The 27,541-nt window shown below is 38.9% G+C and overlaps 2 protein-coding genes and 1 long non-coding RNA gene across 3 annotated transcripts in view; all 3 read right to left on the reverse strand.

Moving 5' to 3' along the window:
• Positions 1-4,121: 4,121 nt before the first annotated feature.
• Positions 4,122-12,218, reverse strand: LOC131962806 (uncharacterized). Its single transcript, XR_009389964.1, has 3 exons — positions 12,121-12,218; positions 5,010-5,064; positions 4,122-4,804 (listed from the first exon to the last, which is right to left on the reverse strand). It is a non-coding gene; the product is annotated as an uncharacterized LOC131962806 (long non-coding RNA).
• A 9,797-nt stretch (positions 12,219-22,015) lies between these two features.
• Positions 22,016-25,593, reverse strand: LOC131963159 (uncharacterized). Its single transcript, XM_059328312.1, has 3 exons — positions 25,114-25,593; positions 23,718-23,812; positions 22,016-23,640 (listed from the first exon to the last, which is right to left on the reverse strand). Exons 1-3 carry the CDS (start codon positions 25,325-25,327, stop codon positions 22,633-22,635), a joined length of 1,317 nt encoding a protein of 438 aa, XP_059184295.1. The 5' UTR covers positions 25,328-25,593; the 3' UTR covers positions 22,016-22,632.
• A 119-nt stretch (positions 25,594-25,712) lies between these two features.
• LOC131963160 (R3H domain-containing protein 1-like) overlaps positions 25,713-27,541 on the reverse strand; it is a 73,147-nt gene continuing 71,318 nt past the window's right edge. Inside the window, exon 27 of the mRNA XM_059328313.1 lies at positions 25,713-26,900. Coding sequence (XP_059184296.1) covers positions 26,602-26,900 — 299 coding nt within the window. The 3' untranslated portion in view covers positions 25,713-26,601. The remainder of the gene's footprint in view (positions 26,901-27,541) is intronic.

A 27,541-nucleotide genomic window follows, 5' to 3' on the forward strand; every position in this document is an offset into this window, starting at 1 on the left:
TTGGATAAAGCAAATTTCAAAGTTATAATTTTATTTTGATGATATATTAGATTCAAAGTTTTTCAGAGAAGGAAATCACCTTTTATCATTACATAAATCAGAAAATACTGTCAAAAGCCATAAAAATCATGTTGTTATGAACAAAATGTTGCATAAATCAGGGTATGAATGATTGAATGTTTTGTTTAGATATGCAAATGAGGCACTAAATAGGCACAAATTTGCACATTTTCCCAGGACATGAATCTGAACATTGCGTATAGCAAATTTCAAAGTTATTATTTTATTAGATTCAAAGTTTATTGCAGAAGGAAATTGTTATAGCTCCGGGAAATACTGTCAAAAGTTCATGTTTTTATGAGCAAAATGTTGTATGAATCAGGTTATGAATGATTGAATCTAGCAAGGAATAAAACTGGTCAGTTTGATGTCTGTAAGTGGAGCTGAAGTTGAGATTTATGAGATAAAACTCATTTTTAGAGACAGCCTTTAAAGGTTTTAATACATTCTTAATGGAAATGCCTTTTTGAATATAAAATATTGAATGTAATTCATATAGAACATGTAAAACACATAATATTGTGCAGGAGAGTGGGAGCTTTCTAACAAAGGATTAGACTATGCTGCATCAAAAGATCACTTTTAGTCAATTTATAGTAAAATATACACCTTAATGTGTTTGTTTGTATGTTTTTTGTGAAATGTGATGGGAGAAAAATAGCCATAATCTGAATGTTTTCCTAAAATCAGACTCCCAGACAGGTGCAACAAGCTAAAGCTTTAGCTTTTTGTTCTCCAATCTCTTTCTATTTGCAACAATTAAACCCCCAAACTGTACTGGTATATGATTATACGCCACATACAATATATGTATAGCCATACATGGTTATTTAAGTGAATACACTATGTTTTTAACTGATCTCCCCATATTTTACGTGCATACACGGGGCAACATAAGCCTAAGGGTAAACAAGTTTATTTCAGAAATAAAACTCAAGGAATGGAGTTAGAATATCCTTTTTAATCACTTGTTTCCAGCTTTTTTATTGAGACTTTCTTATCATGAAAGTAATATCTTTCCTTTAAAATACCTACTGAGGAATTTGAAGCGGTAAAAGTGTTGCACTGGGAGGAATAATTTACTTATTAATATATTCCCAACACTTGAAACGATATGCTGATTGGAGCAGTTTCAATAAAAATGTGCCTCAAAAATGGTTCCAGTGAGCGCGATAAACAGCCTGTCACGGCTCCTGTAACTCACATGGAGTCAAATTTGATCCCAAGGTGACGTGGGAGCACACCTTATTATCGTTATTCTTTATGCTTTGTACACATTTCACTCATTTCTCAGAGAAAATGAGCCTTCAGGTGCCATATTGGCTGAACATTGTGAGCAGGTATTGATCGAGCCACACAACTAGAGGTTTTTCTATCAAAGCAATCAAAATTCGGAAAAACCATTAAACCCAGTGAACCCAGCTGTTTATTCCTAGCGAGCAGATGTGATAGTTTCCCTCATTATCTGTGAATAATACACATAGTCATTGTGGCATACACAGCCAGAGAAAAATAAATGTGCTTTCAGCCAGATCCTTATGAGAAAACACAGGAGAACAAACGGGTAAAATGAAAACTAGATTTCCCCACAGGGTCGATAATGCACCACATTCACATTTTTCTATCTTTTTCGTAGTGTGAACAGACACCCTCCTGGTCTCAAGGCCTCATCTCTCAGCCTTCAGGGTACTTCCCCAACACAGCTAATTTTACACAAAAAATGGGAAAACAGCAGCGTTCTGCATCAGCTCTCCCCTCTGTGACAGAGTGATTGGACTCTGTTTTGCTGGCAGCATTTTTTTTTTTTTTTACAGTGAGACAGCTCCACCCTGCAGGCTGTGTGGTGGGAGTCCCGTCTGTTGTGTGGGAGCTCTGCCTCCAGGACACTACACTGCCAGGAGAAAAGGGACGGGGGGATTTTACACATTATAGCTCTGCTATTTGGCTGCCATCTCCGTACCGTATGCATTTGACCCCATTCGAAATCTGGCTGAATCGAAAGATTGTGGAGATTTTACCTGCGTGGGTTGCAAAACAAGTCAATTTGTGATTTTGGCTTTGTGTATTTATGTGATTTAAAAAGGTCTAGCTAATCTGTTATCCTTCCTCTGATCCTTATCATTTCTTTATGTCCAAATAAATGCAGTTTGCTGAGATACAAAGGCCCACAGCAAAGGAGACAGTGAGAAAAATCACATTAGCTGAGGTGTTTACACACTCTGCCCCTGTGCCCTTCTACAGTCCTGTTTTTTCCAGGCTGACTGCCTGTGTGTGTGTGTGTGTGTGTGTGTGTGTGTGTGTGTGTGTGTGTGTGTGCTGCATTCTGCTGCTATAGCCTGCAGCGTTGCCAGTCTCCCTTGGATGCAGCCACACATTTGGGCCAAAGAGAGCCTGTGCAGAAGCATCTTAAAGGAAAATTTCACCCATTTAGATACAGGATATCATCAATCTGTAATGGCTTTTAGGAGCTATTATACGTGTGTTGCACAAAATGTAATTTCCTACTGCTCTCAATCAAAATAATAACAAAAGACAAGATGTCAAAAAGATCACTGCATCGCTGCAAACCGATTCTCCCAGAAAAGATTTATTTAGTTGAGAGGATTTTACGAGGAACTAATGTACCAGGTGGACATTAAACTAGTAAAAACACTTAATAAAGCAGTTTCATGTTAAAAAATAAGTATTTCTCCAATGCCGTTTGGTGGACAAAGGACAGCTGCAGCTAACATTAGCTCAGCTTGTTTTGTTATAACTTGAGACGTCTGATGGCTAAAATCCTTCATCCAGTAAAAATATATAGTTAAAAATGACCAAAAATTGTAAAAAAAAAATGGAAAAATGTGGCTTAAAACTGGACCAAAGCTTCTGGCAGTAAACCACAACCCTGAAGCATACACAGTGATAATATGATACGATTTAGGAAAACTTTTGCAGTAGGATTGGTGTGATATCCCACAAAAATCACATGATCATGTTTACGTTTGAACACGTCATGAGCACTGCTATAAACACCTTTTTAATGTTGTAAAATGATTAACTTTTGGTACCAAAAACCTTTATACTAAGGTAAGGAAACAAGGCTTACAATACAGTAATTCTAGATATTTTTAAAAACAATCTCTGGGTTTGAAACTGGACAAAACATTTAACATAGGTCTGGTCATTTTTAAATATTTGACTGCTGAAAGGTTAAATATTGTACTTTTAACCTGCCATGTCGAATCTTTATCTTTGACCTCTTTCATTTCCCAAAATGCCTTGCAGCAAACCACAGGGAAGGGGTATAAACTAAACCCATAGAGTCTTATTCTGCTATAGAAAAAGCTAATTCTAACATGTCTTGTGTTGCATTCTGGTCTATTGAGTCTTATGTCAATATGGAAACATGATTGATGTTTTTAGTCAGTGACAAAATGGACCCAGATGAACAGACACTGTAGTCAACATTGAAACTGGGTCTTTGTGTTAATGGAATTGGCAGACAAGTGCAGTTGCCCAAATACTGTACATGGTTCCCAGAATAGAAATGAGGGTACCACCTGTTTGTGGTCACATGGTGCTGTCAGTGTGGTCGCGTACATCTTGTAAATTTCCATCCGGACACCAAAGGGCTCCTAATCACAGCTTGTTTTCCTACAACACTACGATATATTCATTTTTATCTGGAGGGAATATTAGCCTTTTTTAAGCACCGCAGCATTCTGGAGGTAATGTGGGTCAACAGAACGAGCATCAGCTGGGTTTCAGAGATGATCTTGAGGTCTCCTTGACTAAAACGTCAATAAGCTCAAATACTGCATCTGTCCTTTGGGAACTCTTTCACCACGTATACCTACCTACCCTCCCCTCTGCCTGTCACATACAATAATGCACAGACGCCCTTGGAAAGTGATGGATTTCTAACAGCTCTGTAAATGTATGAAGAGCTGAAGAAATGTGATGCACTGAGGCAAAGAGTCCTTGACTGATTTTGGATGAAACTGAAATAAAATAATGATGTGCATTCTAATTAATACACTTAAATTTGCAGGAGATGAATGCTGGATGACCTTGGTCTGTATTCCCGTAATGCTTTATTACACAACTAGGTCAGCACATCTACCTTGCAGTATTTTTAAAATGCTGTTGGCACGGTAAATGTTGGAAACATCAGCAACAGATATTTATAAAGCCATAAATAATATCAATTGCTCGCACTGAGAGCACCTCAAAGCTGCAATGCTGTACTTTCCACTGACAAAATCACGTCCGTGTGTGTTTTTTATGGCAAAAACTATTGCTACATGTGGAATCGTGCATAGTTCAGGTCTGGGTCACGCACCGCTGCACATCATTCTTCCTTTCTAGTGTGAAAGCTTTCTGCCGTACTGAATAAAAGGGATTTTATTCATTTCATTTTGGTGCAAATTCAGAAACGTTAGGCAATCACAGGTACAGTCAACTGATGATTTTTCCCCGAAACAGGTCACAAGACGATTAAGAATGAGTCACAGATGAAACAGTTTGAAGTGAATGTAGAGCGGTTTGGTTTTGGCCAGCGGGCCGGCAGAGCTGGAGGTGAGTGAGGAGTCTAGGTCACTGGGCCGCTCTCCCTCTGCCCTGACAGCATGCTGCCCCACAGTTATCTCTGTCGACGTGCATTCAATCAGCAGAGCGCTGACATTTACTGCCGGGGCAAAGGCAGCACACATTCACTCGCTTTCAGTTTGAGAGGGATTTCCTCGATGGTTAGTCACCGTGACTGGGAAATTAAGGGCAGATTCAGAACAGTTCAGGGGAAAATACCATAGGACGTCTCTTTTGTTCTTTATTTTTAAACCATGGAATCATTTGTGGCATATGTTTTATGCATTAGTGGCCTTGGAAAGAAACTAATTAAACTAATATATGTAAGACAAGGTGCATTAACCGGCTAAAACCGGGTTGATACGGAGAGGAAGTCTTACCGTAGCAGATGTAGGTTCGACTCCATCTCCATCTCCGTCCCCATCTCCAGGTGTCCTGTCCAATAAAGGAAAAATAATGATTAAAAAGAAACCTTAAACCAGGGGTGTCAAACTCAAATACACAATGGGCCAAAATTTAAAACTTGAATAAAATCGCAGGCCAAAATTGAACAAATAAACCTATTAATATATACCAAACATGTTTTGCTTTAACATTAAATATGGATATATATATATATATAATATAAACATAATATATAACTAAATAGTGCAGACATGCAAAATCAAATTTCAAATAAAAAACACATCAATGTCATTAATTTACAATAATAATATAATAATTTGGTATTGCCTCGCGGGCCAAATAAAATTACACTGCGGGCCAAATTTGGCCCGCGGGCCAGAGTTTGACACCCCTGCCTTAAACCACTAATACCATGGTCACTTGTCAAGGGAAAAACATTAAGACCATTTACTTATATTTTCATGCCTTTGACTAATGCTTGGACCACCATTTCCGTCCCATAAGGTTCTTATCCAATGAAAACATCGTCCACTACTCCAGTAAATAGGACGATCCTTACATACAACTGGACAGCTGGAGATATTTCTAGTCCGCTGAGCTCAATGCTTCATCCCAGCTTGAAGCCAGAAAGCTAACGTTATGCTCGCAAGATTTAAAGTAAAAAAATGTGCGTGGTTTACAAACAATAAATATCATATCACTGCATGTTAAACAATAAGAATACCTAAACTATGATTTTGTGTAAAGCGTGTAAGCAATCAAAGTGCCCATTTGGGCCAATAAAGTCCCAAATCTCGTGACCCGTTTAAACTTTTAACCATTTCTGTACATTAAAGTAAAGTGAATTGGCACAGCCCCAAAGTCAAGTGTTTCTGAACCCCTTCAGTCAATCTTTTTGTCGAGTTTCCACTATTTTAGATGGGAAAATTTATCGCAGTTGTTGGCAATTTTTATGAAAATGGTGAGCTGAATTGGCGTATAAAAATACACAATACAAATGGTGTATAAAATACACCATTCCCGATCATTCTGCACGTTTTCATGCATCTTTGATATACATCAGAAACCGTTAAGAGACAGCAGCACTTTAAATCACTCTGTCAACTGCTTTGAGTTACAGGCTTGAATAAAATCTTCAAAGTACCTCTGACACAGCCTGTTTAACAAAATGTATTTTATTTTACAGAGGGTTGTTTGACCTCTTTCAGTATTCTGGCTAACTGGCCCTGTTCTCAGCTCTCAGCCTTGATCTGTGGCTGACAGCAGCAGGGGGCTGCAGTCTGAAAGTACTCTCGTTTCAGAACAAGGAGAGATGTTATTTCACACCAGCTGGGTTAGTGAGTGACCCTTAATGACATGTGTTAGTGTGTGTGTGTGAATGCTTGACTGTATTCAACTGACTGTTTGCTCAGATCCGCCCCCCTCACAGTTACTACAGCACATATGCACTTTACATTGAAAATGGCTGCAGATTTAACACTTGAAAACTTCTACTTAATAATAGCTCCCTGATTGAAAGCAAATGTAATCAAAGGTTTCCCATTTCTAGCAGACGGCCGACAATTTTATCAGCTGCAATTATTTATTTTTTATCAGCTTTCAATAGATGTTTTAGCTCCGTTAGCTGACTGTAAAAACGTACTTTGTTCTGCACTTAATAGATACTTCAATTTTGAAATGCTAAAAGACTCAGGATAAGGCTTTATGTTGCAGACACTAATTGATTATGCATATGGAAGACATGTAAAGAAACAGCATTATTCTTGTATTAGAGTGTTCAACTATTGTAGTTAGCCCTGGAACTACAAGTATGATAAAGAAAATGGTAATATCAGATGTTTTCTTTGCTCTAAAACACTCAGCTTACATACTTGAACAAGACCAAGGTTAGAAGTAGGCTTTTTTGTATATCTACACAGTATGTTTCAGGTTATTGTTTTTTCTATAATTTTTTTTATGCGGTTTAACAAAAACAATGCATCCATTGGAATAATCCAAACCGATTGGTAGGCCCAAACAGAGTCCTCAAACCAGTTTATAGGGCAGAAACTTTTACTATCAATAAAGCCGTTTTTGGCCAAGAAAAACAAGATAAAATGTGTTTGTAGCTGCAAAACATATTTGACTTGCAATTGCTCGCAAATGAGGCATTGTGGTAAAGCAGCAGCATTGGCAGTGAAAGCAAACAAATCTGTCCACATGTTGCAAACTAATAAAAAAAAGAGCATTTTCTTTCACACGAGTCAACTGACCATAGTAAAGAGTTCAATAACCATTCTACTCTCATTCTATTTGACTATAATAACATGTTGTGATGACGCCACTGTTTGTTCTGAGGAATGCTATATTTAGATCCAGTATCATATGAAGTGAATCTGGACTGGAACATCCTGAACATCACTGCCGGGAAAAACTCCAAAATTCCTTTTAGTAGCCTATTAAACATGTATTGAGCAATCTCTCTTTCCTGTTCCCAGATACTCTCTCAGTTCATTCTGTGTTTGTTTTTTTGGCTCAAGCTTTTACGGGAGTGAACGAGAGTCATGAAAGGAGGTGAAGTTACCGTCAAAAACTGGCTTTACATACGAATGATTGGTTCATTTTCTGATGATTTCTCCTTTTATCTCCAATTATGAGCAACACTAATCCAGGGTTGGTCTGTCTGAACCACTCATGGGAGTTTACAGTTTTACCAAATACTGCATGAGTCACCTGTTTCCACTCAACATTACATAAAATGAATTGTCCGCATGGAGCACCAGAGCCAGATTGTCTCATCATTTAACAGGTAAAAACCGACACAATGACATTCTGGGTTTTCTAGTGCATGAAACGTCGGTAACCGACTGGAACCCACTAATGAATCCTAATCAGCTTCAGCTCTTTTCGCTCCCCCCTTGGCTTACTAACACATGACATTTTATTTTAATAAACCATTAACTTAATATCCTCCACTGGATGTACTGTAGGGCAGCGAGGGCACGGCACACACACTGTGACGGGAACACACACAGACGTGCACAGACAGAGGAGAGAGGCAATGGCGCGTTGGACGGAGTACAGTAAGTCTGTGGAGTGTCTCCCGTCAGTCATTAGGTCTGTTCAGGCATGGATACACACACTGATGTAATGAGGCACAGTCAATGTGTTCACTCTGTGTGTGTGTGTGTGTGTGTGTGTGTGTGTGTGTGTGTGTGTGTGTATGCGCTATACAGATTGAAGGATGAATCATTCCAGGGATGACCTGATTCTTCGGGGAAGTTTGAGTATGTGTGTGTTTGCGTGTTTGGGGGGTTAATGGCGCATGAAATTATGTCTTCATTAGCATCTCCTCAAGATAAACCACATGATGGCACAATAATCATATCTGTCAGTTACATGACGGGAACAAAGAATGTTTCTGAGACTAATCTGTACTGTATATGACGAATATTAAACCTGTTACAGTCAGGATAAAGTATGTTAATGTTACAACTATATATCATTGACTGTACATAAAGATGGATAGCTTCCCACAAGTGAGGCCAAAACATCTTGATCGCCCCCTGGTGGTGGGCTGCAGTACAGGTTATAAATTAGTTATAAATAAGTAGAGGTCAAATAAAGATGGTTTCTGTCATTTTAGGTATTTTATATGTTAATTTGTATGATAAGTTTGGTTCTAATTAGTTATTTGATTCTCTAAAACTGGGTGTAACATCCTGATTGACAGCTGTGATTGACTTGTGATTGGTCGAGCGGGTGTTTTGGCGGGATCTTGATACCGGAGGCTTTACTTTTATGGTTTGTCCAAACCAGAAACTGCATGAAAGAAGTGGAAGAAGCTACTGCGAAGCCTTTGGCCCTGGCTATTTAGTTGTTTTTAAGCCAGATGTGTACTAGCACTGGCTGTCTAGCTAGGTTTCTTAGTTTCTTTTAGCCAAACGTCGAAACAAGTCATTTTTTACACAACGGAAATGTTACAATTAGCTTTCATGGACTGAGAATACACTGTAAAATAGCTCAGACGAAAACATAAAAATGTACACAGTGCGGCATGGAAGCATCACAATTTAGCCACGCCCTAAAGTGTATCCTGCTTTATCGTATATTTTACTCCAAATGAAACCATAATTAACTAAATTAACATCATCCTGTACTGAAGAAGAATACAAATAGGAATTTACACCCTAATCCTCATTAGGAAAAATGTTTTTTGTAGCGAAAATCAAGTGAGAACTAGGATTATTTTCTCATAGAATTCTTTACAATTTGCCTTCTTTTTGCAGCCAGTGAAGTCGCCCCCTGCAGGCCATTAGAAAGAATGCATTAACTGCATTTCTGAAATGAGAGCTAGATTTTGTTTTACCAATCATGAACTACAATGTGTGTAATTTTGTGGATGCATGCATATATAAAAAACACAATATAGTTAATTTTGTCCATCATTCGTAAGATTATTGAGGTTAAATCACTTGTGAAAACTGTGATTGTAGTTTTTACAGGTTACTCTTTTGCCCTTTTGTCTTGTGAAACAATAGTTTTCTAAATCAACATGGCCCAGTTCACCACATTACTGGCAGCATCTTATAATCACGTAGCCTGGAATACAAACCAGCGCCTGCTGTAATCCCTCATGATCCTCGGAAATATGTGGCTGCTGTGCGAGGATGTGGGTTTTTTTATTTAACAACCATGCGCGGACCCACCACAGTCACCCCGATGAGTCAAATCACATCACAGGGCGATCCAGATCTGAAGCGGTGTGTGTGTGTGTGTGTGTGTGTGTGTGTGTGTGTGTGTGTGTGTGTGTGTGATGTGTGAGGTGGAGATGAGGGTGACAGTCTGGATGCAGCCTCCGGTGTCATCCAGCTCTTTATCACACTAATGATAAGTGAGCAGCTCCATATGTGTTGCGTTGATTTTAACGTCAGGACTGAAATTTGCCCTCAGATCTCAAACCCACAAAAGGCAAAAAAAGATAATGCAACCACTGCTGTCACCAACGTCTGTCAGATACAAAGCTATGAAATATTAATTTCCATTGACTGATGATCATTTTGACACGGTAGGATGTGTTCTTTCATGGCTTTTAGGCGACATAATGTGCCCCCTGGCTGCTGTATTGGAGGTCCTCAGCTGTTTATGACAGATAGCATTTCAAAATGTATGACCGGGGGGAAACATGGATTTTTATTTTCGGTTTTAAAAACCTGAAATGAACCGTTTTGCCTCATCAAAAAGGCAGTCAATTACATAATTATACAAGATAAAACATCTATTATTAATCTGGGTGGCTGCGGCTCCACCTGCCTCTCCTGCTGTTTCTGCTCTAGATGCTAATACTAAAATTAAACATGACATCCACCATGTGTCTACTTTGCTTCATCACTTAAAACAGTGTGTGCAAAGTGGAGACTGTCCCCTAAAAATGACCTCATAGGTTGTTTGTATGAGCAGCTTATTATGACCCATAGGTGTGGCAACTATGACAGGAGCAAAAGGAGGTCAGAAGCAAAAAATGGCCCTGATTGAACATGTTTCATGTCCAATAACGGTCCAGTAAGACCCCCTCTTACAAACCAGTAAATAATCCAATTACTAAGAAAATAGCAAATATGTATGTTTAGCATGTGTGAGTAAGTAAGTGTATATGTGGTGAATATGGCATAGCTTGTCTACTTGCACTCTTCAATTAATTTGTAATTTTTTGTTTGTTTGTTTGTTTGTTTTTCTGTGTTTTGTTTTGTTTTTTAACTGTAATTATGTATATACATTGTGAAGCACATTGAGTCTGCCTTGTGCATGCGCTATATAAATAAAGTTGAATTGAATTGAATTGAATAGCATTATGCCATTTATGCCTAACTACAATATTGATTGATTGTTCAGTTGATATGCTGAAACAGATTGATGTATCCCTGCAGCATTTTTATTTAATAACACTGCAAAACATAAGGAAACAACAAGAGGAAACAACAGAAAAGAACCACCCAATAAAGAAAACTGAAGAAGACATGGACATTTTCAGTGTTATCTTTCAACTGTAAACTTTACTTTTTAACCTTGTTTTTGACACACTTGATTTGAGGTACAAATAGAAGTTAGGGATGATACATTAAGATAAAAAAACAACATAGAAATTGGCCTTTTTCCACTCTAAATAAGGCCTCCACGTCCACAGTAATATAACCCTCTCAGATATTTCATGTTCTGACTAAATATAGCTAACAACCAGGCCATCTCTGTGGCCCATATACGTGTTAACTCTCCACCAGACCTATATGGAAGTGCCAGACATGTCCACTGGGAGAATTGAGAGCCTCGACAGTGCAATGATGTGCTAAAGTACACGGTGACTTGTTAACCATTGACTGTCTGACAAACCATTTCTTTATACTGACTTTATATGTGCACTTTTGTTTTATTCTGTCTGCATTTTTCATAGCAGAGATTAATAAAAATGAATAAGGGTACATTTAGATTTATCTGCATCAGATTCACTGCATACTGGCTCACTGTCACACCATCATGACTTACTGTATGGGACACTTTAATAGAATAATTCAGTGTTAATGTTATTAGTAACTTTTGTCAGTGCAATGGTGCAATTTCAACTATTGAGTCTATATTGTATAAACTGTTGCCAATTACATATTTCTTCTTGCTTAAATTGTTAATACTTTTATATTTCTTGTTTATATTCAGTATAAAGAATAATTTACTGGTTATTTACTTATTTATTTTTAGTATGTGCATTAGTTTGTCGTACAGTTGTTTTGGGATATTTTTATATATGACTCTTTTTATATATATATTTATATATGACTCATATGACCTCTGTCGCCTTACGTTGGTGACGTCATTTGGAGCCAGAGTCTGCGCAGTAGTGTCGCGGTAACAAGATGTTTTGGCTTCACAACAGGTGCGCTTTCAGGCCGTCCATCTTTAAATAGTCTATGATAATAGCAACGAAATACATTCACCTGCAACTTAACTGAAATTCAACTGCATAATAACAAACAGCTGCTCTTAACCACAAATAAGAGACAAGTTTAAGACACCTGAGTACCCGCCAGCTTCATTAACAGTCTCTGCATGTCTCACCTGTTGGCAGGTCCTCAGTAGCAGCCTCCTGTTGTCCCTGTCCTCACCTGGCTGCTCACCTGTCCACAGTGACGTCACTCTGTCCTCTTTATTCGGCACCTGTGAAGCCAGCATGATTAACAACGTTATTTTTTAATAATAAATATCGTTTTTTAGCTACATTTTGTCAGGGTTTTTTTTAAATGTCTTACCCTAAACACCTCAGTTCCATTTTGTGGCTTTTAGAGTCTTCATAATTACATTTTTTATTCATATTTAATCACTCTTTCTGTCTTAATTTGTTTGTTTGTTTGTTTTTTCCCGCTTGACCTTTAACATTATATGGACTGAACCACTTGAAGGAGAGGGGGGGGGGGGGGGAGTGCGGAGACGGGCGGTACCACTCACTGCTTTACAATCTGCTTACATCCGGTAGCATATTTACAATATTGGACCGTGGGACCTCTAATTAAATATTTTTTTTTCAAACAACAAGTGGGCCGCTGTCACTAAGTTGTTGTTTTCACATTTCTTTCCTCCCCTCATCTCTGGTGGTGGCCTCGCCCACCTGGCATTTGTCCGAAAAGTCAACGTTGTTATTTAAAGGGACAGTACACCTCATTAACAAAACAGTAAACAGCTTTTTACTATATAAATATATAAAATATAAATATATAATATATAAATGTATATATATAAATATATATAAATATAAAATATAGGAGTTAAAAAAACATTTATAGAATATATTCAATAGAGTATGTTTCTATGTACAACTTATAACAAACCTAACAACAGCAAGTTCCATGTGACACATGAAATGCTTTATGTCATGTATGGAAGTACTTATTTTATTTTAAGCAAAAACATGATCTTTTTTCCAAACCTAACCAAGTACTTTTGATGCTTGAACCTAATCAAGTAGGCAAATTTCACAACAGTTACCCCATGTTTAAAACAGCAACAATGCAACAGTTTAACTACCTACAACGGTCATATTTCATGAGACACCATACAGATCGTTCTTCATAAGTTTTCGTAACATATCATATACTATTGCATAAAGATGCATTAATTTTATTTGATCCTGAGACCAACAGTTCTGCACATTTAAGAAGCAAATACTTTGCATTTTTAGTGTTAATAATAGTATATGTTGGTGATCAAAGGTTGCATTCATTGACTTTTTTTATAAACAGATAAGCAGAATCATTCCAATGCATATTGTGTCATTTAATGCGTTTTCATGAGGAGGCAGAAAGTAGCTCATCCGTGTCATCTGGAGCCCTCGCTGCGGCGCGCCCCACAGTCAGATGAGAGGAGAGCGTCCTCCTAATCGCTCCGAGTCCCCTTCTCTTTTGTCAGCACTGTGGTGGTGTTCACTCCATCTCTGGAGCTCTTCCACAGCTCAGCCTGCAACCCCCCACCTACTGGCAAGCCCCGGCACTGTGGCCTGTAAATCAGCACCAGACGTGGCGAGGATGCGGTGTGCTAAGCCAAACCATAACGCTGCCCAAAACTGATGGGAGGGAGGGAGGAGGAGGAGGAGGATGGAAAGAGGAGGTGTGATTGTGTCAGCATCTGTGAGTGTGCATGAATATATGGGAATCCTGCACAAGATTCAGTGTAAAATGTTTCACAAAGGTTGGGATATCCCAGACATGGATTCAAAAGGAGGCACACTGACCCTTTAACAGCTGGAGGTTTCAGGGAGAAGAGTACTTAAAGCTAAGGTGTGTTGTTGTGCTACTTTGAGCTACTGTGGTGCAGGGATTTAGAGCTTCTGAGAGGCAGGGGGTTCATACCAACATTTCTTTGATCTGGTGGAGTTGCCTGAGGTCTGAGCAGCCTGCTGTGAGCGGGGCGTGGCCATGTGGGACAAGGGTGGAGGTGGAGTTGTGTGTGTGTGTGTGTGTGTGTGTGTGTGTGTGTGTGTGTGTGTGTAACACATAAAACCAAGGTTACACGTGAAAACACTGTAGTGCCGTGCCTTGTATTGAAAGGAAATTGTTTTAATGAGATTCTGTGTCAGGTGAGATTAATATGAGCAGCTGGTTAGTTCATAAATCACACAACACCATTATATGTGAGACAGAATGTAACAGAATCACATTGTTTTTAAGAGAGAATAATGTGTGGGAAAGATAATAACAGCAGTGTGTGTGAAATAGAATAATACACTGCATGTGTGTCTAAAACTGAGAACAAATTCCTGGTAAATTAAATTAAATTCCTGCTATTCTCACAGCTGGTATAAATACTAAAGTTTTGTTTGAATAATAGCAGAATTTTCTTTTGGGGGGGTCTGTTTATGATGTATGAGGTGTTAAAAAAAATCATAAAATTTAATATAAAAATCAATCTGTATTAGAGAAATTATTAACTAGACAATTGTAATAGAATTATTTTAACACATTTTTAAAACTATATCATTCTGCACTATAACTTTTACTCTTATTTTTATCTTTTATATACAACCTTTAATATATTTTAGCATCTGTTGTAGCTATTTCTATGCATTTTTTTACTATTTTTTATTTATTTAATTTTTTCTCTCTTTGACTTATATTTGCATGTAATAATTAACTGTGAGATATATTTCCTCATGCTGCACCATTCATTTATCCCTCTCTTTATTCTTATTCACCACAAGTGCTTTAGCTGATACAGAAAAGTTAGAAAAATGTTTAATTAACCTAAAGACTCATTGGAAATATAAACTATTATGAGTAAAGAAACAGAAAACGGAAGAAGAATAATCTTAAATCCCAAAGACGCTGTTTTTGCTTTATTTACACATAAAAATATACCAAACTCTTTTCAATAATGTGCAGAAAATGAAACAATGGTTAGTATTTAGTGTCTTATGTTGCAAGAAAACATAAATTTGCAGAAACATAACAGCTGCTGCACAGACTCGTCAATCATGTTTTTCTGTTGCTGATAATAAAACAGCAACTTCGTGCAGAAGAAGTATCTGTTTCCACTGCATTAGTTGCACAATGCACAATTTAAAAACAGTTTTGTTAAAAATAAATGAGGCAAGGAAGCACATTTGTTACACTTCAAGGCCACACAGAGAGAACTACAAGAAATTCCACAGGGGGGCTAAAAGTTCATATCATCTAATTCTTAAATTTTATATGCATATATATAAACAGTGGTGGTTCTACACAGGGGCCTACAGGGGCCCCTGCTGTGGCTCCTGTGTCAAATTAATGATAAAATTATCAATTTATAACGATGAACGACGGAACAATTCTTACCTATTTTTGGTTCAAACAATATCTCATTGTACACAAAGGACCCAGAATGTTTACATTGTATAATAGTTGAATTGTGCAATAAAAGCTTGTGTTTATATATATATATATATATATATATATATATATATATATATATATATAAAAGATCCGTCTCACTGTACTACACTTTCAAAATAAAAAAGCAATTGTGCACAAAAATGACAAATGTCATTGTCGTACAAAAATAATTGTTATTGTTTGTAAGTGTCATTATGTCAATCAATGTATTTGTGTTTTCCAAATATACTTAAATTAGATTAAATAAGCTAAAACAAAGGTTTTGATTGCTTAAATATTGATTAAACTGATTAAACATTGGCCCCTCCTTGGCCCCTACAGTAAAAATTGATCTAGAACTTCCTCTGCATATAGAGTTAGGGTTTTTGTGGAGTTTAGTCCTGTTTATCTGATCAGGTTTTATTTAAAGTCCACTCACAGAATCACTGAGGTTTACTCTTAACATTTTGGCTGCAGAGGTGGCAAAACTCTCCATTTGTCCTTCAGCTGCGTGAGAACAAACCGGAGGATGAGCTGCTCTGTGTTACCCAGGGCTGAGCTGCTAATGCACAGAGAAAGTGCATTAATGTCACATACAGGGGAGGCAAACAAAGAGGGATCCCTTGTAAAAGAAGTACATGAGAACATGCGACACATTTGCAAATGCAGCAGAGTAGCTGGTGGGCCGAGGGCGTCACTGAGAGGGGAAATGTCACTTGTCTCTCCACGATTTCAGTCTGTCTCCACTTATAAAACTCCCATAAAACCAATAATGTTGTGCAGATGCAGACGTTTTACCCGTGAGCTAACAATATAGAGGGCGCAGTATGTCGGGAATGCTTTTGATCAGGGCTTTATGAAGGAGACGGACGCTTTGATGATTTTGCTGACATTTCCAGGAGACTTTAAAGACTGGGAGTTAGGCCTAATCAAACCAGTGTGTATTCTCTCTCCTCCAGGTTAGGTAGCATGTATGCGGCGAGTCTCTCAGGAGTTTGGGGTTTTTATGGCGTGGAGAGGAGGAGACATTAAGTCTAAGTGCTTTCTGAATGAATGAAAAGAGGTTTGCACTTTCTGCAGACTTATTAATAGGATGCACACTTCAACAAATGCTCTAAATCTATATTTACAGAATGGATTATGGGTTTAACCGCAAACTACACTGCAAAAACATGAAGCTTACCCAGTGTTTACTTCTTATATCTAGCAAAAGTATCTTAATTATATTGTTTTGAGTATAATTTACCTACTCACCATAGCTTTATGTGTTCATTTAATTATAAGTATTAATATTATGTGCTTATTTAATCATCTTATTGTTTAAAGACTTGTTTTTAGTATTGACACTGTGAGCTATTTCATGCTTTTCAAGCTGTTCAACTGTTGAATATGGTGAGTTTTTCACCTGAAATATTGGCTCCAATTTAGAGTTTTGAATGATATTTCAAAAGCATTTTCTATCCACCAAAACGTGCTCGTTTCAAGTATTGCTGGCTTGTTTTAATGGCTTTTCAAGCCACAATTGCTCAAAATAAGAATATTTGGATTTATTTCAAGCTATCATTGTATTTTTTTTCCAGTGTCTCGATATTGTTTTACTTGTTTAAAGAATTCTTACAAAGAAAAATGTACTTACTGCACTGGCAGATAATTTTACTTGTTTCGAGCATGTATTTGCTTAATTCTAGTTATTTATTTCTTATTTTTTGTCAGTTGGTTTTTGCAGTGTAACAAGCGTGTCTGTTGGAATAATCTGTGTGCATTTCTCTGGATGTTTCCTTTGTCTGAGCATTAACATTTCACTTAAAGCCAGCACCATTCATCTTCACCACGCCACTGATTTCTGATGCTGACAGCATACAAATGCACTCATCACACACACCTGCATGTGCAAACACACCCATGCTGGCACATCCTGTTGGCTCAGTGGGCCACTGATGTATTCACAACCTTTTCTTACACGCTGTCGCCTCTCTTCTCCATCTGTCCCTCCTCTTTAAACCGTTTAGTCTAAGGAATGAATTACAGAGGAGGGTTTTTATATATAATCTGCTCCCAGTTTAATTATGTAAATCTTTCTATTGTTAAAAGGAGCTGGATTTCTTTAATTTCTTTTCTTTTTTATATCCAATTTGTTGCAGCTCTTTGCAGTATAAGCACCTGAGCAGATTTTGTGATGAACCTGAGGTCACTGCAGCATGTTTAATTGCAGAAATAATACGAAATGATGCCATTTTTGTCCAGGCTTCAATTTTGAAAATGTCAAGGCCATTAAATCGTACAGGTGCTTTCACACACATCTCAATTATAAGACCTATTCCTGTTCAGTTTTTCGCCCCCCTGCACACATCCATATGCAGTTTAAAACAAGACAAAGTGCCTCAAATAATCTAGAGACACACAAATCACCGGATGCCCTGTGGTGCCACCTGAGAAATGTGCCTCTCTCAGGATTACAGTATCTTTTGTCAGTTAATGGAGCTGAGAGATGAGGGATGAAATTGAGAAGCTCTCCCACCAGGCGGCATAAAAAAAATGATATTTTGCACCAGCTGCAGCTCCAGTTTGGCCATTAAGTCTCAGAGCAGCATCACTTTCTGCACAAAGGGTTTATTTTCTTCCATTGCAACATTGTTATCGCCTCTTTTCCCATCACATTAGGGAAAGAATAGAGTCAGGTGTGCCATTTAAATAAAAAAGGGGTTAAATCAGAATAAAGTTGCTTTTTTTCCCATGCACGTTGATTTCTAACCTGCACAAAGTAACAGTTCTGCATCCAGGGGGGCCCACATGTGGCGTCCGTGTGTTGACGCCGCGGCCTGCGGTGTCGAGGCTTTAACAGGCAATCATGCTTCTTCTTTACACCCCGCCAACTGCGAGCTTTTTGAAATGGTCAGAGGAGAGACTGATAATTGTACCGACACTTCCTGGATGGGCTTGTGAGGGAGGGAGGTCGTGCAGATGGGGTTCAGCGCCGTGATGTGAGAGGAGAGGACGGGACACGGAGCAGATGATGTGCAGGAGGGCGGGAAGTTAAAGGATAATGACACGTGCAACATGGGTCTTATTTTCTGTGCATGTTAAGAGACAATTTTTATATTGTTTTTCTCAGTTTGAGGAAAGTTTTACACATATAAAACCTCATAATTTACCTTGTTTGCACGTCAAAGTCCTGTTACCAGTTATACAGATGTTTTTTTTCATGCTTCAGGCTCAAATGCATCAATGGGACGTAATATCTGGCTCTGAATTTGTATTCTTTTTAATGGCCAGCAGGGGGCGACTACACTGGTTGCAAAAAGATGTCCAGGTCTTTGAGGAAATTCTCACTTGATTTATTCCCACTGTAAATATTTTCATAATGAGTTTAAGGTCTCGATCGCTAGTTTAAGTCTTGTTTTATACAGCAGGATGTTTGTTTTGTGAAATATGGTCCGATTTAGTCAAATTTAAAGGTTTCCGTTTATTATGGAAAATATGTTGCACAAAGTTTCTCCTGAGCTGAGGAATTTATTTAAGGCTGCTGCACAGAATCTCTGAACAAGGAAAGAGTTCAGGTAATTACAGCTCTGTTAGACATTTGGAGGAGGAAAACAAAAAATCAGACTTCTAGAAGAATTCAGTGAAAGAAAGAACAAACTAAAAAGTAAATTTGATCCAAAATATGAAGCAACCAATGTGGGAGGAAACTGCAACCAGATTAATTCAACAAGTCGAGTTAAGGTTCATCCAAGATATCTACAAAATGTGACTATTTGTCTAAAAAGAAATAAATAATTACAGGTCGGAAATTAACTTAGTAAAAGCAAATAAACCTCTGTTGGCTGCAGACGTCCTTCAGAATAAATTCAACACAACTTTAGCATTCCTTAAATATCAGACCAAGATAAGGAGGAAGACTGAAGGAAACCTTTAGGAGAAGACTTGAGGATGTTTTGTGCAACTGGCAGGAAAATCTCTGCTAAAGAAGAGAGGGAGGAGGTGGAGGAGGAGAGAAATAATTTGTGTTTAAAAGCTTTAAAGAGCAGCAGGATGAATGGGAGCAGTGAGGTGACACACATTCATCATCAGTCTCAACTTGTGAGACTCAAAGAGGATCTGGTCTGTTTACATTATGGGTCATGTGTTGTGAGACCAATTAAGCTCCATTCATCCATTTTCCTCCGCTAACACACACATTAACTGATTTCCTGCTCTGCTGCCCTCAATTTGGTCTCGCAGGCTCTTCCATCACCAGACGAACATTTAGGCAGAACAGCAGCACCTTCCTCTTCACACACACACACACACACACACACACTGCCTGGGAAAGACGATTCATTACCTGCAGCTCTGTTCGTCACTGTGAGAAATATGATGCAGAGGCTGCTGCCGACCTCTGACCTCTGAGCTGTGTGTGGTGTGTCTGGACATGACCACACACACACACACACACACACACACTCACTCACTCACAAACAGTCACACACAATCAATTACACACACACACACACAAAATCACACACGCAAACACGTACAATCACAAACAAACACACACACAATCACACATTATCTCATACCCACATACACATGATCACGCACACACACACACACACACACACACACACACACACGATCACACATGATCACAAACACCCACACAAATCACAAACACAATCACACATACACACACACATGATCATGCATGCACACACACACACACACACACACACACACAATCAAACGAACACACAATCACACACAGTCAAACACACACAAACCATCATACATGATCTCACACACACAAACACACACAATTACATACATACACTCACTCATACACACGTTCACAATCACACACACACACACACACACACAAACACACATTGATCTTTTGGCTTTTCTTTGTTGTTGTTTTTTTTAACCTTTAGTGGTTTCTCTCTCTCTGTTCTCGTGTGACTGACCGTCCAATCAGAAACATCAACAGTCCCAGTAACAACCAGTAACTGTCCTCCTGCAGCCCAGTCACTCACTGATCCACACACACACCCCTCCCCCTGGAAACATCCTTGAAAAAAAAAAAGACACTCAGGCTTCATTTTCTGACCTCCATCATGAAAGTCATGCATGATTAATATATTCAAAAAAATGCAATTACCTAATTATACTTCATGCATAATGAGGAGAAAGGATGAAAAGCTTTGTAATGGAGGACCATTTCAGGAAAACAAACCCTGCTTCCTGCCTGTTGACCCTTCTCCTGCAGCCCCCACCCCGATAATTACACCAGTCCAGAGGTGTGTGTGTGTGTGTGTGAGATCATGTGTGTGTGTGTGTGTGTGTGTTAAGAGAGTGTCTTTGATGGAGGGTTCTTCTGTAATTCCTCCGTCCTCCTGGATGTTTCATTGTGTTCGATGCTGCAGCTCTGCAACCTCTTCCACTATGTTCCTATGGTAACAACCACCGTGTGTGTGTGTGTGTGTGTGTGTGTGTGTGTGTGTTGGGGAGATGACTGATTGTCTGTTTGTGTGTGTTCATTATGGTTGTGTGGCTTATTTTTACATAATGAATCAATTATCGAGGCTGCAGAGCGAGCTCATTTGAATAATCGCAGACAGGAAAAGGACGCTCTCGTGATTTTACTGAACATCACACACACACACGGATCAGTGTTTCCCTCCGAGAAGGTGTTTGTGTGTGTGTGTGTGTGTGTGTGTGTGTGTAATGGGACGTCCAACTGACATCATTTGCCTGCCAATCTGCACCCTGCTCGCCAAACAGCCTCCACAGCAGCTCCACTGAGCAATATCTCTTTTTCTTTTGCAGCATGTGGGAGAAAGCGCCACACCGCCCCCTACTGGCCACCAGCAGAACTACACCACCATTTAAACATATACAGTCAGGGAAACAATGATTAGACCATTGTTTTCTTCAGTTTCTTGTTCATTTTAATGCCTGGTTCAACAAAAGGTACATTTGTTTGGGCAAATATAATGATAACAACAAAAATACCTCAAAAGAGATTAAAAAAAGAGATTTCGTGTGATTTTTTGGTAATTTTTGCATCTATTTTTTTTGTCATTTTATGTATTTTTTTGTCATTTTTGCATCAATTTTATGTGTGTCATTTTTAGTCTTTTTTTTAACATATACAGTCATGGAAACATTCTTGATAATAACCAAAATCATTATCAATAAAACCATGGAAAATGTCTAGATATCAGCTCTTAAATTAAACTGTGATCAGCTATTTTTGTTGTTATCATTATATTTGTCCAAGCCAATCTACCTTTAGTTGTACCAGGCATTAAAATGAACAATAAATTGAAGAAAACAAGGGTCTAATCTTTTTTTTTCCACGACTGTACGTCACAGAAAAGCACAAAACATACAGTCAGAAGTCTCCAGTGGCAGAAATTTACATTTATCACCAGCTTCAAATGTAATTTATTTTATTGTCATGTGTTCTGTGTTTTGTCTTTAAAAATCTAATAAAAAAAGTTAGTTCTCCATTAGATTTGTTTCCTGTCTTTCAGTTTCAGGATATTAGGTTAAAGAAAACACAACAAACGCCTCAAAGAAAAGAGAGAAAAAGATGTGATGATGTGACAGCGTGTCATCAGTCATCTTTTGTTTTTTTTAATTAGAAGCTGATCTTTTCTAATTAACATGTGAAGAGGTTAATTAAGACTTAGACCTCCTGCTGTTGTTACCTGTTGTTTAAAGGCCTAATAGTTATTAACCCATTTATTAGCAGAAGGGAGGCTTCAACACGAGACCAAGAGTGATGAATTTAAACATGTAGCAGATACAGTTTTTTAATTATGAGACAGTAAAAAATTAAAAATAACAACACAAGTATAACACAGGAATCAAAACTGTGGCTGTAAAAAAACATGAAACCTTAATCTTAAAACTCCATGTTTTTCTCTTTGGAGTTATTTTTGCAGCTTTTTTGGACTTCACTTTGCACAGACATCGAGTTTGTGAATTTGGAATGAACTTAAATGGAAAATGTATAATTTAGATGAATTATAAATGCATAAAATATTGGTCTTGAACACAGAAAAAAGTAAAAAGACGTGAAAATACAGACAGGAGGCAGCACCTCTACATTGTTTTTTAGGATAATCCTTCATAGCAAACATTTAAAATAGAATTGATTTAAGACACATTCTGCAGGAGCTGGTTTTGTGAACAACAGTGCCACCCTGTGGTCATTTATAAAAGTGCAGTCATGTAATTTTGCTCCTCAGAGTGCCTTTAAATCTCTCTGCACCCATTCACAGAAGAGGTGACTTGATGTTGAGTAGCCGACTATTTTCACACACGAATCCTCCAGAATGTAAAGAACGTTTGTGAACAGCAAATTCACATCATCGCAGATTTTAATCAGTTTCTGTTTCTCCTTCTGGACAAAGTCGATCTGATGAACTCTTAACAACTGCTGCCAGTCCTGAACCAGATCCTCCAGAGACTTCCGGACGCCTGCAGACGTTTTCCTGTCAGTCAGCGTGATCCGCGTGAGCTCGGCTCCTTCACGCTTCACGTACGGACCTCTCAAACACCTGTCTAACCTCCTCCTGTCAAACTTCTCCATGTATCTGAGCGTGTACGAGTCGACCCAGAAGCTCATATCGTCCTGATCCTGCAGCTCTGTGACATCTCTCGGTCTGGGCTGCAGGTTCGGAGCAGAGCTGCTGTGATCTGATCCCGTCACATAGTCAGTTTCTCTGATCTGAGCTGCAGAGATCCTGTCGAGTCTGGAGCGTTCCTCTGAAGCGTCTCCTCCTGGATGTTTGGCAGATATTTCCTCTGGTTTGGAGGAGGCCTCTGTCTGATAATCTGTCTGCTCCTGCTTTTTAAAAACTTTCCGCCTGGTGGTAACGTTTTGAGTTCTTGCATGGCTTTGCGGCGCCTCACCTGTGGTCTGCAGCGGCGGCGATAAGCAGTTTGAGCTCCCCGGTCCCGGCTTAGCTTTAGAGGAGCCGACAGGAGATATTACACTCGGATTAGGAGTTTCTTTTGGTTTGGCGGCTGCAGTTTGAGTTGTGAGTTTAAGCCGGCTTGCCCTGCAGATGAGGTCCTGTCTCAGGGCCCGGACGGCAGCGAAAGGCCCCTCGATCGTGGCTTTCATCAGCTCGGGTTCAGGCTCGAAACGGAGCGAGCGGTGAGCGGACCGCAGGCTCCGAATCAGCGACGTCTGATCCTCGCCGAACAGCGAGAGATCCACCGTAGCGCTGGGGACGTAAAAAAACACCTGCAGCACAAAAAACACACACAAATGAGCATTTTAAAAATTAATCTGAGAGAAATTTTACCCAAACTGACACTTACGTCTCTGGTGAACGGGAACACGGTGAGCCGGTAGTCTGCAGGAAACTCGTCGTCCGTCATGACGTGTCGCTTCTTCGCCGCCGCCCGGTCTGCATCTGCTCACGTGAACATTATAATGATGCTTCTTATTTCTCACAAAGCTTCCTCATTATCTACCAGCGATCATCAGTCAGCCATACATCCACACGGCGCTTCATTTCAATAAATGTTTGATCTGTAGCTCACCTCTCTGCACACTGTTTAAGGGCCTCCCATGGGAACCAATTAGTGCATAAAACAGAAGATACATTTAATAAAGACTATAGCTGCTTTAAGGCATTTATTCACTCATAAAGGAAGCTTCAAAACTAAATAAATAAATGATAAAAATATGATGAATGTGAATCCAGAAAGACTCTTTATCTGTTGCATCCTCAAACAGTTTTTAAAAGCAATTTCCATCTATATTTTATGATCCATATAGATTGAATATACTGTACTTTTGCAAAATAATAGGACGCCAGGGGCCAGTTTATAATATTTAAAAAATATTTATTAGCATGAACTTCTGGCTGGGGTGCAAGGATCCTCTCCTGGCACTTTTTAAAAATATTTTTGTATAAATAAGCTGTATTTTGATGCTTTTTATGCACTCTGGCACTAACATTTATAATCAAAGTGCAAAAAAATACAAACATTCCCCTTTCTTTTGGAACACAAGCAAAAAAATCTATCATTAGTTTTGGTTAAAAATATAAATTTATATAAATATAATAAATAGAGGATGCATACATCACATTTCTAGTGTGCCATAACTAATAACTGAATGCATGAGACTGTAGATTGTTTTATAAACCTGCATAGTATATCTTTAAGGTTTTTCCCGGAAGTATCCAATAACCTTCAAAATAAATGTTGTTAAATTGTCTTCTGTGGGTTTAAAAAGATGGCCGAATATTTATTTATGCTTCGTTCTGTGACTGGAAAGTAATAATTAAGTTAATACATAATCGGCACTAAGTGGATCTACTGGATAAACTTAAAATTGCCTTTTTAAAATGGAGTCCGGCGTGTTAACAATACTCGCATTTTACGCTGTTTGCTGTTAAGTTACTAACTTTTAACTTGTGCTCCTCTAGTTAACAGACACCCACACACACTATAATAATTAGCTTTTAACTTATGTGTAGCTACAACCTCAGCTGTTTGACTAAAAGCTAATAAAGCTCATGCATAAGGTGCATTAAGTGAAGCTACCTGGCTACCTTAAAATGGCCATTTTTTAAATGGAGTTCTGCGTGTTAACAAATCTCAGCTACTAACTTGTTTATTGTTGATTTATTAACTTTTACTAGTGCTTCAAATACAGTTTATGATGAGTTTTTAGCTCATGTTGAGCTACAACCTGTTAATTTACCTGCAGCTTGGTCAAAAATGACAAAAGCGACTCCGTCCATGTTTGTGGGGTATCTGACCTCCTCCACGTCTCCTCCGCGGCTCCTCCTGTAACTCTGGAAGTGAATAGTGAGCTTGTCGACCATCCTGCTGACGGGCAGCACGTCGGGCACACCGGAGACCACCAGGGAGCGGCTGGCCTCCCGGTAGTCGGTGTCCATCACGGCTGCAGACATGAAGCTCTGCAAACATCACACCTAACTGCTAACGCGCCTTTTTTCAGCTCCCGTTGCTATAAACACACTCAGTTACATGCAAAGTTTGGTTTTACTTTCACTTTGCATGGAAGTGAGTTTCGGTTGCATGCTGCAGTGGCTTATTCTGCCCACTAGGTGTCTCTGTTTCTCTACATTTCCACCCCCTGATGGCTAATTTATGCAGCTGCAAATTAGGCAAAAACATCTCTGCAATGCTCAAAAGGCAGATAGAAACAAACCTGAGGCAAGAGTTGCCTCATCATGTTGCTTTTTTTCCCCTTCTGATCTCGCTGCAAGGAAACATCTCAATACACCCTCAGGTATTTTGTTTTTTTAAAGAGATGGAAAAAGTTATGTCAACACATGTGGTGCAAACATTTATTAGAGTCAAACCAAAACAGAAAAGAAAAAAAGAAAGAAAAAGCCACACCAGACACCTCTCATGACTCACACAAACAAAAAAACAAACAAAAAAGAAGCCAAGTAGAGTGACAAACTCGATTGCATTTTTCTTGTGCATATAAACATTTTAATTAAATATAAAAGAAAGTGGCCTGGCTGAGTGCAACAAACAGGTACGAGGGGGTCGATAAAAGAAAAATCCAGGCCCTGTCCGATACGATCAAATCTCCGTCTCGTTCATCACTTCAGTGCAAATCCAACATTCACTGTGTATAAAAGTGACTTTAAATAATTCAGGTAGTATATCTATTATTCAGTGTTTATTATTGTATGGGCTCACATTGTACAAGTCTGTGTGGCTGCGTGTTTTATTGTCTAACCTTCACGACATGTTGGAATAACTGATTGTTAATAAAATAAAAATGCTCAGTTTCAATGCAATAAGATGGAACGGAGCCCCAGATTTTGAGTTTTTTTGAACATTGTTGAACCAGAAACAAGTGGAGTCACTGACAGCTGGCGAAGAATCCCAAAGCTCTCCAAACACTTTTTTTTCGAAAACAGCAAACTAGAGTTTTTACAATAGAAAGAAGGGCCAGCTCAGCAGCCATGGACGCTTTCCACAAACAAAAACCCAAAACTCAGACCTGTTGGCCGGGGGGGGGAAGAAAAAAAAAAAAGATAAAATGAACTAAAAGAAAATAAAACATTCATCCTTCAACGTTTGTTTTTGTGTGTTTTTTTGATTTGGACAGAGTCTGAACTCCAGACTGAGGCAGCAGAGGCAGGTGGTTGGATGTGCGTTCAGTTCATGTGGCGCTCCTTTTAGGTCGCGCCGAGATCTTAGCAGCTTACGAGCCGGCCCTGTCCGAGTCACGCGGCCCCCCTTTGTTTCTGGTTGTGAGTCTGAAGGTGGCCCGGGGGCCGCCGGGGTGCAGCGCGGCGCTCGGGGCAGCGTATCTGGAGGGGAGCATGGCGAAGATGGAGTATGATGAGGCCAGGCGTCCGCCGGGAGCGGCTCTGCTCGGCTGATGGTCCGACAGCCGCTGGATCAATTGGCCCCCTTTGCAGAGCTCTGCCAGGAGGAGGTGGGAGTCTGTGCAGCCGAGCCCCTCCGGAGGATCTGTCGCCTCCAGGATCTGACTGCTCACTGCACACACACACAGACAGACAGCAGTGTGAGCAGCCAGGCCGGTAAATAAAACAACTGTCATGAGGAAAAAACATCACCTGCACCATCGGGAGGCTTCAATGAAACTTCTACACAAATATCCCTCAATACAGTCATGGAAAAACACTTTTTTTCTTCAATTTCTTGTTCATTTTAATGCCTGGTACAACTAAAAGTACATTTGTTTGGACAAATATAATGATAACAACAAACATAGCTGATAAGAGTTTAATTTAAGAGCTGATATGTAGACATTTTACATGGTTTTATACTGATTTTGGTTATTATCAAGAATGTTTCCATGACTGTAGATGTAAAAATGACATGGTTTTCTTGATAATAATTAAAATCATTATGGAGAAAGATTTCTCAGATTTCTGTCCCGGAAATACCTGCAAATTGGTGCATATTCAATCATTTCAGAAAACCTGTGATGCAAAAAGAGAGCAAAAAGTGTGTTACTTTAGGTTGTACATTATCCATTTTTGGAGAAAAACATCTTTTATCACAATATAATGTACTATTTTGCCTCAGACATGAAACCATAGCAGCTGTAAGAATTTGGTAAGAAGGGAAATTGCATTTTCATCCTGGAACTGTTGGGAAACTGAATTATGGGT

Source organism: Centropristis striata, chromosome 24, assembly GCF_030273125.1.
Source record: "Centropristis striata isolate RG_2023a ecotype Rhode Island chromosome 24, C.striata_1.0, whole genome shotgun sequence".
In the NCBI taxonomy this organism is placed as follows: Eukaryota; Metazoa; Chordata; class Actinopteri; order Perciformes; family Serranidae; genus Centropristis; species Centropristis striata.